Raw genomic sequence first — 15,829 nt, 5'->3', positions numbered from 1 at the left:
CCCATGGAACGAAGGGGCCACGGTGACACAGCAGGGACACATGTATCCAATTGTCCATTGTGACACTGTGGATCCAAGGAGACCATGGAGACACCATGGAGACACCCCCAGAACCTCATGGAACCAAGAAGTCCATGGTGACCCAGCGGGGCTGCATGGAGCCAAGGGTCCATGGTGACACTGCCCATCCAAGGAAGCCATTTGGACACTGCAGAAGCTCATGGAGCGAGGTGGCCATTGTGACACTGAAGAACACCAAATATCCATGGGGACACAGCAGGGCATCATGGAACCCAGGAACCGCTCTTGACAGTGTGGAAACTCCTTGAACCAGGGGCCATGGTGGCACTGCAGAACCAACACAGCTGCTGCATCTTGTCCCCTGCCCTGCACAGCTCCTTGGGAGGCACGGCAGGAGCAGCACCCTGGGAGCCTCAAGAATGCCCCTCTGGGATCCATGGCACACACTCCCAGGGGCTGGAATTCCAGTTCTCAGCCAGGAAAAGATGTTCCTGATCTTGAAGGCAAAGCTCTTAACTAGGAGCCACAAGCCAAGTGGAGCAAGACCTTAAAGGGACATTTCACTGCCAGCCTTCATAACTTCACCTGTGGTTGTTGTAGTTCCTGCACTCGGAATGAAATCAGGGCAGGGCCTTTGGTGGGGGCTGCCCTGGGTCAAGGGAGACACTGAGAGAGAAACAGAGCAGGCAAAGAAAGGCAGGAGAGAAAGGAGGTGTTTTGGTTTAGAAAGATCGGTGTCTGCTAAGGAAGCCTCCCCTGAAATGAAATAATGTAGGCTCTTTCTTTCTGAATTGGTATAAATTTGAAATTAAGGGGGGCTCTCAGGTAAAAATATGGGAGCAGGAATAACAGCTTTTTATTAGGGAATAAAATGAAAATATGAATAATGCAGTGAGCCAAAACAACACTGAGAGAGCCAGAATACAACCTGACACTCTGTTGGACAGGGTGTTGGCCGCAGTCCAATTGTAATTGTGGCTGCAGTCCTCCAGGAGTGTCAGGTGTGGTTCTGTTGAAGTGATCCTGTAGAAAAGGGAGTCTTCCTCTGAAGAGGAAGAGGCAGCTGTTCCTCTGGGAAAATCCAGCCCAGAAAACTCTGTGTTGGTGGGCCAGAATCTCAAGACTAGATACAGGTAGGAATGCTTGGCTCCTCCCTCTGGGCTGGACATCTCACAATGGGATGTTACAGTTCTTATCAGTCATGCAGTGACATTCAATAGCCCATTATCAGCAGATGTCTCCCCTGAGGGAGGATTGATTGTGGAAGAGATAAGGAAAAACTGCCCACTTAACACAGGACAACTGCCATGCAGATGGCAAATAGAACACATCTTGCTTTTCAGTCTGGGACAGGAGGTCACAAAATCAGCTGAGAAGGCAGCACTCTAAAAAGCAAACCAGAGCTGACAGAAAAGGAATGGGACAGAAATCAATAATTCTGATCGTTTTATTTATTATCAAAATAAATCACACCCACCCAGCCCCACACAATCCTGATCCCACAACCTCAAATTTGGATCTCACTTCTCCCGATCACCTTCCAACCCCATCTCATCCTGGAGGCTGTGGAATTCAGTAATTTTGGCATGGGGCTGAGGTGGGAACCAGCCATTTTGAGGTGGGATTGAGCAATTTTGGGGTTAGATTGAGGGGTTTCCAGTGGGATTGAGTCATTTTGAGGTGACAGACAAATCCACCTTGTCATTTGGAGTGCAAAGATATGGAGAATACTACCAGATATCCCCCAAGAACCCACAGATCCATCAGAAAATGTTCCCAAACAATAAATTCCATCTCAAATACCTCTTAAATGGTGGGACTTTTGACATCTCTGGTCAATACTCTTTTTAGCCATTTTTCAGGTGTTTTTAAGTGATAAAGACAAATCAGAAGAAAATTAGGGCCGAACCAAAACCAGAGACCCCTTGAGCTTCCTCTGAGCACTGGACAAAGCAAACTCAGCAGAAATTAAAGTTAACCCTCCATAAAATGCCTTGAGGAAGATTTGCTCTTCCCACAAGTCACTTGTAATGGAAATGCAAACAAATCCCAAACATTAATAAACCAACCACAGAAGCAATTTTGTGGCAATTTCAAATTTCATCAGTTCCAGCACAGCTCCTGCTCAGATGGTGGCAGGTTCTGATTAAAGAAAATTCGAAATTTGTCCTAATACAGATTATTAAAAGGAAGGGAAAGGTCAGTGTAGCTGTCACAAAGGTGACAGGGACCAAGAAAATAATGCTTCTCCGCCCAAGCCTGTGAATTCAGGAGTTATTTGGGAATTTACCTACTTGAGCTGGGCTTCTTGTAGGACTTTAGTAGCCTTGTGTTTCTCACCGGGTGGCGAATGATCCTTGTCAGTCTCGTTGGCATCATTTGTTCCCTTTCCTTCAATAATTTTAACAAACTTTTCAGGGAAGGACAACAAAATATTTTCTTTACAATGGCCACTCACAACAGCCATTTTTCTCATAAGTTCTTCCAAAACTTGCTCAGAGGAAGCTGCATCTAACTTTTCAAGAGTTCCTCCAGAAAGAGCCACGAGCTCCTCAGAGGAGAGAACCATGCTGTTGTCAAAGGCACTTGGGGTCAGACAACAGTGCCCTGAACTCACTGTGCCAAAATAATGTTGCAATCTGGATAATAAAATTGTTAGAGAGATGCCTCTGCTCCAATTAAGGAGCTCAGGAGACCAAATCCAAAGTGGATTTTATTGAACAATAAATGTGAGGTAGAGAGAGATGCAAAGAAAGAGAAAAGGGGAGAGAGCAAGGGAGTGACAGGGACAGAAATCTCCCCTGAAGCGGGGCAAGTGTGACATTGTCCCCTGTGTGCATGGCCTTCCCAGGGTGGGGGTTTTACACCTGAGCCAGTTTGGGTAAGGGGGGTGGTGTTCACCCCCCACCCCAAGCAGGGATTGCCTCACTGTTTCAGGTTACAGTGTCAGATGTAACCAAAAGTGTTTTCAGTCCCCATCTCCATAAACTGTTATCAACAGGTGGGGCAGTGTTCTTTATCTCTTCCATGGCTCAGCCCTGATAACGGCCTCCAGGGGCCATCTTCTGTTAATGGGCCATTGAGTGTCACTGCAGGACTGATAAAATTACATCATTCCATTGTGGGATGCTCCGCCCAGGGGGAGGAACCAAGCATTCCTACCTGGATATAATCTCACAATTTCCAACACCACAACCACCTTGCCTACTGCATTCCCAGAGGACAAGAGCTCCATAAGCATCACTGGACCTTCAGAGGAAGACCAGACACTTCTACAGGATCACCACTTTGACAGAATCACATTCATCACTCCAGCTGGACTGCAGCCACCGTCTCATCAGACTGCTACCACCACCCTGAGCAACGGGGTGTCAGGTTATATCCTGACTCTGTGAGTTTAAACCAGTGTTTCTGTATCATTGCTTTGATCTTAATTTTCTTATTCAATTGTCATTCTGGCTTAGACTGTCCCCCTGGTTTGCTTTGAAGCCAGTAAAAATCTCACTGTGCTCATCACTTGTTTTCCTCCCAAAACAGGATTTCCCATACCCAAACGTTCGCCAGATGGAGAAGGTTGCAAGGAAGATGAAGATGGCTCAGGACACTGAGGTAGGTGAGGAGGAAGTCAGTGCCCCTTTCCCCCTCTCTCCTGCTCCATCTCCCAGCCCAGCCTGGCCCCCGGCTGCAGGACAGCCCCGCTACAGGTGCCCTCCTGCCGGGGATGCACTGGGGTGATCTCCTTGACCTTCCCTCTGGCACGGAGGCAAATCCTGTCATCCTGTCCTCTCCTTTTCCTTCCTCCCCCAGAGAAGGAGCTGAGGATGGAGACCAGGAAGGACAAATCCCCACGGCAGAACCTCATGGAAGAGGCCGTTTTGAGCAACTCCACAGCGCAGGAATCCAACAGGGAGGAAAAGCCCCAGAGATCCCACAGGAGGAGGGGCTGCAAGTCCAGCCCAGGATGCTCTGAGGAGGAAAGACCCATCCAGTGTCAGGAAGGTGGGCAGAGCTTCAGCCAGAGCTCAGAGCTGGTGGTCCCTGAGAAGCTTCATGATGGGGAGAAGCCCTACAAGTACTTGGAGTGTGGGAAGAGCTTCAGGCAGAAATCTCACCTGATCCACCACCAGATGATCCACACCGGGGAATGGCCCTACAAGTGTGGGGAGTGTGGGAAGGGCTTTGGCTGGAGCTCAGAACTCATCATCCACCAACGCATCCACACTGGGGAGAGGCCCTATGAGTGTCCCGAGTGTCAGAAGAGGTTTAGGTGGAGCTCTGCTCTCTGCAAGCACCAGCAGATTCACACCGGGGAGAGGCCCTTCCGCTGCCCCGACTGCAGGAGGGGCTTCAAGCAAAACTCCCACCTTGTCAGGCACCGGCACATCCACACCAGGCAGAGGTCCTTTGAGTGTCCCCTGTGTGGGAAGAGCTTCTCCAGGAGCTTTCACTTGACTCGACACCAACTTAGGCACAAGTAAGGGAAGCCCTGTGACTGCCCCGACTGCAGGAAGAGCTTCGTGCGCTGCTCCGACTCCATCCCCCTTTAGAAGACCAATGTTGGTCAGAGCCCTGGTGACCCACATTCCTTGTGATCCCTGCTGAGAAGACACCTGGAAAGTGGTCTTCAAATCCTCCTGGATCCCTATAGACACCTGGATGAACACAGACCAGGAACATCCTTTGGGACTCTGATCAACATTGAAAATTAATTGGGAAGAGCTGTTTCTTTGACTTTACAGCCCAAGAAATTCTCACCTGCTGTGTCACTTTTTCTTCTGGTGGCATCATGCAATAATGGATGATCATGGAGATCTTTTCCCACTTGAATACTCTCCATGTTTATCCCATCAGAACACCTAGAATTGGGGTAAAAATAAAGAAATCAAGTAGAGATCTAAAGCTGAATCATTTTACTGGGATTTGAATGTGAATTTGAGGTTAAGGGGAGGATTTGGGTGTTGTGGGACCATCCAAGCCAAGGGACATGGCCATGCTCTTGTAGTTGTTCCAGCAGAACGGATCCATCTAACCTTATCTGTTCTCCAGGAATTCCGGCTGTCTGTCCCAGTCCCTGGCCTGGGTCTGCCCATTCCAGGTGTTCCCCACAAAATGCCCAAATTGCTGCTGAAGTGCCCTAGCTGACCCTTGCTGGGGATGTTCCTGTCCACCAACCTCTCCTGCTCAGTTCCATGGAGGTCTGGGAGGGGTTTTAGGGACTCCTGGTGGCACTGAGAGAGGCTGTTGTGGCTCTTGGGGCCATTTGTGGTGCTGGGAGGGGGTTTGGGGGCCTGCTGGAGGTAACTGGGATATACTGGGAATGAGTGAGGTCATCCTGGGGGCAACTGGAACCATACTGGGAACTCTGGGGTGACTGGGATGGAGCATGCTGGGGGCAACTGGGATATACTGGGAGTGTCTGGCACCATACTGGAGGGGACAACACTGAGAACAACTGGGACCATTTTGGGGGCAAGTGAGGGCAACTGCGAGTGACTGTGTCTATATTGGGGGCCACTGAGGTCATACTGGCAGTGAGCAGGACTGTACTAGGGCTGACTGGGGGCAACTGGGATCATACTGGGTGGAACTAGGACGACACTGAGGGGGACTGGGATCATACTGGGAGTGACCAGGAACATGCAGAGGGCAGTTTGGACCATGGTTGGTGCAATTGGGATATACTGGGAGCAACTGGTACTGCACTGAGGGTGGCTAGGACTGGTTCTGGGCAACTGGAATTATGCTGGAAGCAACTGGGAGGAAGTGGGAGTGACTGGGAGCATGCTGGGATCAAGTGGGATATACTGAGAGAGACTGGGAATCACTGGGATCATACTGGGAGGGACTGGAACCACAGCAATGGCCTGGGCTGGGTGATGTGGGGCCTCAGAGAGCGCAGGGAGCATTGTGACACTGCGGGGCCTGATGGATCCAAGGGGACATTGTGACACTCTGGGCCCAGACTGGCCGTGGGGTGCTTTGGGAGCCCCGGGGTACCCAGGGCAGCAGACCAGAGCCCCTGGATCAGGGGCAGCAGCTCCCCGGGACACCCTGGGTGGGCAGCAGGGATGCCCAGGGAGAAGAAGAAGCCAAGGCCCAGCGCCCCAAGGGTGGCACTGGCTGAGGGACGGGGCAGGAGGGAGAGGCCACTGCTGGGATGGCACAGAACTACTCAGCACTGAGCCACGGCTGTGTAATATCACAGGGCCTGTGTGACATTACAGAGTGGGCTGTGACATCACAGGGGCTGTGTGAGGTCACTGGGGAGGTCACTCTGCCCCAGTCCCCTCCCAGTTCCCCCAGAGAAGTCCAACGCTGCTCGTGCACAGCGGGGTCCCCTGTCCCCCTGGGTCCCCCCGCCCCCGGCGCCACAGCCTCCCCCAGAGGATGTTCCACAAGATCAACCCCAGAGCCTGACACGGGGACGGGGGCCGGGGCTGTGGGGGTGGGACAGGGGGACAGGGACCCCCCGGCAGCATCCCCGTGACCCCCAAGGCCAGAGCCTGGGCCAGGGCTCCTTCACCCTGTGACCAACGAGGGCTTGAGAGCGCTGGAAAAATCCCCAGCAAGGGAGCAGCAAAAACCAGATTTAATGTTAAAGTGACAGCAGCACAAAGTTCCTTGGCAAGAGTCACTCTGCCCCTGACTGGACACTTCAGGCACAGCAAGGAAACAAAGCAACAACAAAACCAAACAAAATCCAGGCAATCAGACCAGAAACAAACTGAGAACTGTCCCTGTGTGTGTGTGTGACACAAGGCCAGTGAGAGCAAGGATAAAAGGGATACAGGCTAAAAGCTTTACTGTACTCAAACTTAACAGGACTTAACTTATACCTTCACATAAACTGATACTTTCAATTTCACAATTTAGCAAAAGAAGAGAGCTTAAGCGTATTTAACCTAATTAATAACTAGTGACTTTGCAATTTAACAAAGGAATAACATTTAACAATATTAAATTTAGATAATAACTTATATTAAACATTGGAACTTGGCAAGAGAACAACTTTTACCAGTATTTAACTTAGTTTAGACCTTGTGATTTAACCTCACTTACAGGCCTGACTGGCTCAGCTATCCAAGGCACTCAGAGACCTCAGGGAGCAGCATTTCTGCCACATTTCCCCAGCACAGGCACTCCTGTGTGCACACAGACACAGAGAGTCAGTGCAAGGCACCTGTGAGAAATTCCCCTGAGGGCAGGGAAATGCTCCCTGGGGATGCTTTGGCATCTCCCCAGCGGGGAAGGGTTGAGCCTGGAGGAGTGGGGGGATCGGCCCAGGCTCCCTCGTTGTTGGGGATCCCCGAGTGCAGCAAACGGGAGAGTTCCTGGCTCGGAGAGGCCCCACTCAGAGGGAGTCGCTGGCCCAGGAGAGCTCCAAGGGCTCCTTTTGGAGCGCTGTTTGTAGGGAACCAAGAGAGGGGCTGCAGTCCCAGCCATGTTTCATCCTGGCCGCACTTGGCATCAGCAGCTTTCTTTGGCAGGCTGAGAACAGGGATGTTGTGCCACCGAGGGAACACAAACAGTTCCCAGGGCTGCTCCTAAAGCAGCCAGGAGCTGTCTGGGCAGCAGCAGTGCCTGGAGAAGAGCGTGTTTGTGCTGAGCTCCAGAGGAGCTGAGCCCAGGGGCTGCTGGCCAAGGCCGAGGCCAGCGAGCATTTCTCATCTGGCAGGGCGGCCTGAGAAGGGGAGGGGGGAATGCACCAGCACAGGAACCATGGAACCAAGGGACCATTGTGACACTGTGGGGTACCATGGAACCAAGAGGCCATTGTGACACTGTGGGGCCTGTGGAACCAAGGGACCATTGTGACACTGTGGGGCACCATGGAACTAAGGGGCCATTGTGACACTGTGGGGCCTGTGGAACCAAGGGACCATTGTGACACTGTGGGGCACCATGGAACTAAGGGGCCATTGTGACACTTTGGGGCCTGTGAGACCAAGGGACCATTGTGACACTGTGGGGCACCATGGAATGTCGGGATCATTGCGACACTGAGAGGCCTCATCAAACCAAGGGTCCACTGTGATACCACAGGGCCTCAGGGTACTGTGGAGACCATTATGACTCTTTGGGGTGTCATGGGACCAAGGGACCATTGTGACATGGCAAGACCCCAGGGAGCCAAAGGTCCATTGTGACATTGGAAGGTCTCATGGAGTCATGGAGTCACCATTAAGAGACTTCACAGCCTCATGGAACCAAGGGACCATTGTGACACTGAGGTGACTCATGGGATCACTATGAGGCCCCATGGAATAAGCAAAGCATTGTGACACTGTGAGGCCTCATGGCACCAGTGAGACCATTGTGACCCTGGGGGTCCCCACAGAACCAAGAGGACCATTGTGACACTGTGGGGCCTCGTGAAACCAAGAGGCCTTTGTGGCACTGCAGGGCTGCAGGGAACCAAAGGTCCATTGTGACACTGCGGGGCCTCGTATCATCAGTGTTCCATTGTGACACTGTGGAGCCAAAGTAAACCATTGTGATACCGCAAACTCCCAGGGTCCAAAGGTCCATTGTGACATTGTGGGCCTCAAGGAACAGAGGAGTCCCCTGCCATTGTGGGTCCTGGGGAACAATGGAGATCACCAGGGCACTGCAAGGCCTCATGGAATCATTGGGACCATTGTGACACTGCAGGGCCTTCTGGAACCCATGGCTATTGTGACACTGCTGGACCCCATGGAATCTAGGCTCCACTATGACTCTGTGGAGCCTCATGGATCCAAGGTGCCATTGTGACACTATGGGGCATCATAAAGCCAAGGGAACATGGAACAGGTCTGGCTGGTTTGGCCTCCTGGGGACAAATCGACTGCTCCAGATGACCTTGGCATGTGGAGGGCCTCTTCTCATCTGCTGCTGAAACAATGGGGCTCTGTGTTTTCCTTCCTATGGAAAAGAACTCTCCTTCTCATCCAAGTGCTCATGGCCAAATTTGGGTTCCACCTCTATGGGAATCCAGAGCTTCCCTCTGGCTAGCCTGAAAGTCCTGGGACCCTGGCAGGGGGTCAGGAACCCCTCTGTACAGAGCCCTGAGAGACACTGTCTGTGATCTCTGTCCATGGAAAAGAGTTTTCAATCTTAAAGGATGAATTACGAGCTCTGAGTGTTTGATATGAGTAATATTAGTGTGACATGGGTGCAAATATAGAATTTTAGGATTATAGATAAGGGGTTCAAAGGAGGCCAGATGGAGGAAATTGGGTGTGCCTTGTCTTTTTTATTCTTCTTCATGCCCTCCATGTTTCACTGTAGTGTTGGCATTTTTCTATTGGTTTAGGCTGGGGACACACTGTTCAAAGTAGGTGATAGATATTGGCACGTTATTGTAAATATAGCACATGTAGTTTCTGGTATTTAATGTTTGTAACATCCCACTGAGGGCAGAGCCCCACACCCTGTCCTGCAGGACAGACCTGCGGCAGGGCAGCAGAACATGTTATAGATAAGCAAGATAAAACAACCTTGAAAACCAGCACAAATGAATTATGACTTCTTCTTTGGCAGCAGGGCTGAAAGACAGCAACTTTCTACAATTTCGGGATCATTTAAATACCACAGATTCTGACATAAACAGCATCCCTGGCTGGGCTTGAACCACCAACCTTTCAGTTAACATCCGACAGTTTGCCTAGTAAGGATCAGATTTTTTGACAGGCTCTCAGAGGGGTTCCATGGGGACTTTCTAAGTGTCTCCAGGCTGCCAAAGTGCTGGGATGTCACAGGCACTCACAGGGGCTCCTGTCATGGGCAGGGTGGGAGCTTTAGGTAAAGTTCATTAGAGAAGCTCCTGTCACATCAGGAGCTGCATAAAGGACCCCCAATAGCCCCTTTAGATCCCCAAATACCTCCAAGGACCTCCAGGCTTTCCAAACTCCTTTTGTGAGAGGAGCCTTGGAGCAGCAGGTTCCAATTCCTGCCCTTGACTTTTCAAGAGATCATATGTAAACAGTTATAAAGGTGGAATTAAACCTTTATAGAATTTGTCCCACAGGATTAAGAATGGCAAACCAGTGTTGGGTTTTTTCTTTCTGTTCATTCCTTATCATTGGCTGATGATTGTCAGCTGATCCCTTATTTTGGGAGGAGGATGATCAGAGACACTGCTCTTGGAGAAGGGAGGTTCCACTGCTGCTGTCAGAGCCCAGCCCAGAGCTGCTTCTTCTGTCATGGGGTGAGCCTCTGCTCCTGAGAACAGCCACTAAACTGGGACCTTATTAGCACCTGCCCCACTAAAAGAGAGACCTATACCCGTCTTCTCTGGTGTCCAGGATCCTTAGCTGGGATCTCCCTGCCCTGCTTGGAGCCCCTGCCTGCTGAGACATCGAGCCAGCCCAGCTTGCTGCTTTCTCGAGTCCTGCTGGAGGCACGTCCACAGGAGGCTTTTTTCCAGATTCCCTGGCAGACACATCTCTTGTAAACCAAGACCAATTCTGGCACCCCGTGTGCAGCCCAAGGGTGTCAAGAGGAAAATGGTGAAATGAAAATAACAATTCTTGAGTAACATTTTTTTTTTGTGTGTGTGTGTGTACTGGATATAGAAACCTTGTTAGATGTCACCATGTGGTCTAGCGGACCCTGTTTTGGGTGGCACATGATTGTGGCTACATTTTTCCCATCCTATACCTATGGCTAATGTGGCTGCTATCCAATTTGTTTGATGGGTTAATATGGTGAGGAATTTATGGGTTTTTAATTTCCTCTGGACGGTGGGCACATGGACTCGAGGCTAGCACACACTGACTGTATGTGCTTGGAATGACTTTGATAATGGTACCCACTGTGAGGAAATTACACCAGGGGCAATTTTCTCCCAACCCTTCAGCCTGCTCTTTGGGTCTACAGTGGTTGGTGTTGCTGACATGCCTGTTAAGCCTATTCTGTTTAGCATTCAGAGGTAAGGGAAGATTGACTTGGATAATTATCGTAGCAGGGCATCCCTGGCTGGTAATAATTAGCACTGACTCCATGATTCCAGAAGGCTGATCATTTACTTTACTACATTATTCTATACTGTAACGCTATGAAATACTTATGGCTCTTGCAGACAGTCCGATACAGACAGACCAGACTGGCTAATTGAAACTCAAACATTGCCACCATTGGCCAATTTAGAAATCACCCTTTGGTAAACAAATCTCCATAACACATTCCACATGAGCACAGCAACAGGTGCAGTAAGTAAAGATGAGAATTGTTTCTCATTCTTTTCTCTGAGGTTTCTCAAACCTTCCCAGGAAAATCTCTCTCTCTCTGTTCAGAGGATATGTGATTACCACAGGTCAGTTGTGACAATGCAGGTCCAAGGACACCACGGTGACATTGGGGAACCTCATGGAACCAAGGGGCCAAGGTGACACTGTGCTGCCTCATGGAATCAAGGAGACCATTGTGAACTCAGAGACCCCAAGGAACCAAGGGTCCATGGTGACCTTGTGCAGCCGCAGTGTCACAGAGGAGCCGTTGTGACACAGTGAGGGCACACGGAGCTGAGGGACCATTGTGACACATCTGGGCTTTGTGGAACCATGAAGCCATTGTGATATTGCAAGGGCTCATGGAAGCACAAAGCCATTGTGACACTGCAGAAGCAAGGGGAACATTGTGACACTCCAGGGCCTGATGGAACCAAGGACACCATTGTGACACTGTCGGGTCCCACAGAACCAAGGGAACATGTAACAGGTCTGGCTGGCTGGGCCTCCTGGGGACCACCTGACAGGTCTGGCTGACCTTGGCATGTCAAAGGCTGCTTCTCCTCTGCCCCTGAAGCACTGGGGCTCTGGGCTTTCCTTCCTCTGGGAGAGAACTGTCCTTCTCTTCCAGGGGCCTATGGCCAAAACCAGGATTTGTTCTCCAAATTTCCTTGTATTGCAAGGATTGTTCCCAGATGAAATCTGCCAGGAGAAACAAGTCTGGCTGCCTTGGCCACCCAGGGGCCACCTCTCATCTGCCTTTCAAACACTGTGATCATGTGCTTTTCTTACTTATGTGAAAAACCACCCATCTCAACTATGCACCCGTGGCCACAATGCGGCATCTGCCTCCAGAAACCCCTATATCCAAGAATATCTCTCAGAAGCTGCCAGGACTGACAAGTCTGGCTGGCCTTGGCTTCCTTGAGGGCTGGCACTCATCTGCCTCTGAAACATGGAGCTCTGTGCTTTTCTTCCTAATGAAAATAATTAATCTTCCTGTCCAGGCAACCACGGCTAAAACTGAGATTCCACCTCCAAAATGCCCTGTGTCCAAGGATAGTCCCTAGATGAAAAGGGCCAGGAGAGACAGGTCTGGCTGGTCTGGCCTAAGGGTGGCCACCTCATATCTTCTTCCAGAACACTTGGACTTCATGTTTTTCTTTTCTGTAGGAAAAAAATCATCCATCCTGTCCAGGCACCTATGGCCAAAACTGGGATTCCACCTCCAAAACTCCGTGCATCCAAGGATTGGTCACATGTGAAATCAACCAGGAGAGACAGGTCTGGCTGCCCTTGGACACTTGGGGGCTGCCTCTCACCTGCTTTTGAAACACTGGAGCTCTGTGCTTTCCTTCCTATGGAAAAGAACTGTTCTTCTTTTCTATGCAGAAATGACCAAAAATTGGATTCCACATCCCAAATTCCCTATATCCAAGGGTTGCTTTTAGACAAAAGCTACCAGGACAGAGAGGTCTGGCTGCCATAGGCCTCTAGTGGCTGCCTTTAACCTGGCTCCAAAACACTGGTGTTCTGTGCTTTCCTTCCTTTGGAAAACTGTCCTTCTAGTTTGGGTGCCCATGCCTGAAAGTGGGATTCCACGGCTAAAATTCTGTATATCCAAGGGTTGCTCCCAGTCCAAATCTGCCAGTACCACCAAGTCTGTCTGGCCTTGGCCTCTGGTGGCTGCCCCTGCCACACTGGGGCTCGGTGCTTTCCTTCCCATGGAGATCACTGTGACACTGTGGGCACCTCATGGAACCAAGGGGATCATTGTGGCACCACTGGAGCCCATGGAACCAAGGGGCCATGGTGACACCGCGGGGCTTCATGGACCCAGAGACCATTATGACTCTGTGGGGCCTGATGGAACCATGGAGACCATTCTGACCCTTCAGGGCCTGGTGTCACCAAGGGGGCATTGTGACACCTCAGGGCATCCTGGAAGCAAGGGTCCATTGGGACACTCTGGGGCCCCATGGAACTGAGGGAACATGGAACAGGTCTGGCTGGCTTGGCCTGCCAGGGGCCACCTGACAGATCTGGCTGATGTTGGGATGTCAAGGGCTGCCTCTCATCAGCTCCTGGAGAACTGCGGCTCCGTGCTCTCATTTTTATGGAAAAGAACCGTCTGTCTTTTCAGATGCCCATTGCCAAAACTGACACTCTGCCTTAAAAATTTCCTGTATTCAAGGGTATCTCTAAAACAGAATCTGACAGCTCTGGCTGGCCTTTGCCTCTGGTGGTCACTTCTCATCTGCCCCAAAAGCAGTGGGGCTCTGTTCCTTCATTCCTATGGAAAAGAACTGGTCTTCATGTCCAGGGACCATGGCCAAAATTAGAAGCGGCCACCGAGCCCAGCCAGGGTCATGAAAACATCTGCAGGCCAAGGGGAGATATTGACTCTGCCAGTGCTGCCATCCTCCCTCCAGTGAGAGAAAAGGACACAGGGCAGACACACAGAGGAGCAACATGAACACACCAAGGTCACTGAAGAGGAAGTTGAGTCCCAGATAGGAGGGATGAGGAGATGCCTTGATCTTGGAGCTGAAATCCTCTGCTAAAGCTATGGAGAAGGATGTCATGGATACATCAGACTCTCTTTTTCCCTATAAGGCATTGGAAAGTAAGAGGAAATGACTTGTTTCAGCAAAGGCCTCCATGGTAAAGTAAGCAAATGTTGAAGTAGCTGTGATCCCATGAGAAGTATGAACAGAGAAAGAGCAGAGTGATGAGACCCTGTGCCCTCAGGGTGAGAAGATCTCTGCAAAGATGAAGATGATTTCAGAAAGAGATTAAGACAATCTTTGCTCTTAAACAGCTCATCTTGAAACTAATATCCCATAAGCTGAATGGCCCATAAACACATGAATGGCTGTGAAAAGATGGGAGGGGTGTCATGATTTCACTTTTTCTGAGTGGCTGCTATTCATGGAAATCAAGAGCCGCAAGAGCACTGTTTCCTTGTGGAGAAGTCTCCATAGCAAGAAAGAGAGACTCCTCTCTCTAATTGAACTAAAGTAGGACTATTCTAGAGGTGGTAAAGTGACTGAAAATTTTTTGCTTTGTCCCTTTACATAATCAGTAAGTAAGAAAAGGTTTTATGGAGAAGGGAAGTATTCTGAAATTTTGTTCTGATCCTTATTACTCCTTCTTTTAGTTACTGTCAACAAACTTTTCTTTACACTCCTTAATTTTGAGCCAAATTTTCCTTTCTCCTAATCCTATCTCAGAGCAGGAAATGAGTAAGTATATTCTAGTGTGTGCACTGGTAATTAGTCAGCACTGAACCCACTACACTAATTGATGCATTGGCCGAGAAATCTCAAATAGGCAAACGAAAACTACCATAGAAATCTTCCTGTTGAACTGCTCCAGTCAAGAGGGAAATCAAGGCAGACCCATGGTTTGTCAGGACTTGCTTGATCCTAATGAGACCCATTCTGCATTTGGAGCTGAGCCCTGGAACCTCAGGGCTTGAGAGGACATTGCACAAACCTTTCCAAATGTCAAAATCAGAAGAAAACCCCGAAGTGTCTCAAAGAATGAATGGGTCCCCATGAAGTCCATCCCTAACACCGGCTCCTCTTGGCCTCCTTGGAGGAGAGAATTGGAGTCCAGGATTGCACAAAAACCTCTCAGAGACTCAAAATGGCACAAAAAACACTCAATGTAGGAAGGAAAATCCAAAGTACCAGAAAAAAGTTGTGTATCTCAAAGCATTAATGAGCCCAACTGATTGTGAGTACAAAGCCTCTCCAGGGACTAATTACAGTAGATAATTGGGGCCATGATTGCAGAAACCTCTCAAAGACTCCAAGGCAAAAGGAAAAGCCAAAGTCGTTTGAAAAACCTGCAGTCCCTGGGAGCATGAAGGAGCCCCCAGGGCCATTCCTGACCAAGGCTCCCCAGGGACTCCTTCCAGCAGATCCTTGAGGCCACTGGGATGTGGGCATGGGGGGATGCTGAGGGCAGGACCAGGGGCTGAAAGTGCCCAGCCTGGCTGGGGCTGTGCCAGGAGGCCCCAGGGCCTTAGGACAAGGTGTCTCCTCACAGCCCTTGGTGGCACAGACCCTGCTGTGCCCCAGGGCACCAAGACTTGGCTTCTCTTTGTCCCCACCTGGCATCAGTGCCTCCAGTTCTCTGCTCTGCCTGGGGCCTGGGGACACTTTCTCAGTCGTGTCCCTCAGTGGGACCCATTAAAAGTCCAAGAAACTTTGGAGTTGGATTCTGACTTGGAGTTCTGCAGAGGTTTCTGCAGCTCCCTCCCAGGGCCTGATGTTCAGGGCCTGAGCACAAAGCCCCAGAGGGTCATTAAAGTCCTTGTGCTGTGTCTGTGCTGCTGAGCTGGGCCGGGCTCCTGGCACAGAGGGTGATCCTGGTAACCAAGCAGAGCTTCAAAAGCACATTTCTCTTGCTGAGCAGCTCTTCTGCCAGCCCAGCAGGGCTGGGGCACTGCCTGCAGCCAGCCCGGGCACAGCACAGAGGCACAGAGAGCTTCAATCAGTCAGAACTGGGAAGGGGCTGAGAAGTGCCTGGGGCAGAATCACTGCCAGCCCTTGGCACAGGAACCTCTGGCTGTAGGACAGTGCAGCTGC

The 15,829-nt window shown here is 50.5% G+C and overlaps 1 protein-coding gene across 1 annotated transcript in view; it reads left to right on the top strand.

Annotated features, from left to right (window-relative positions):
* LOC110469778 (uncharacterized) overlaps positions 1-15,829 on the top strand; it is a gene marked incomplete at its 5' end in the record, with an annotated part of 706,345 nt that overhangs the window by 67,854 nt on the left and 622,662 nt on the right. Inside the window, 1 exon segment of the mRNA XM_077790762.1 lies at positions 3,996-4,495. Within this exon segment, the coding sequence (XP_077646888.1) occupies positions 3,996-4,495 (500 nt within the window).

This window comes from Lonchura striata, unplaced genomic scaffold, assembly GCF_046129695.1.
Source record: "Lonchura striata isolate bLonStr1 unplaced genomic scaffold, bLonStr1.mat Scaffold_85, whole genome shotgun sequence".
In the NCBI taxonomy this organism is placed as follows: Eukaryota; Metazoa; Chordata; class Aves; order Passeriformes; family Estrildidae; genus Lonchura; species Lonchura striata.
Note: the sequence above shows the minus strand (reverse complement) of the source record. Positions and strands in the feature narration are given on the sequence as shown.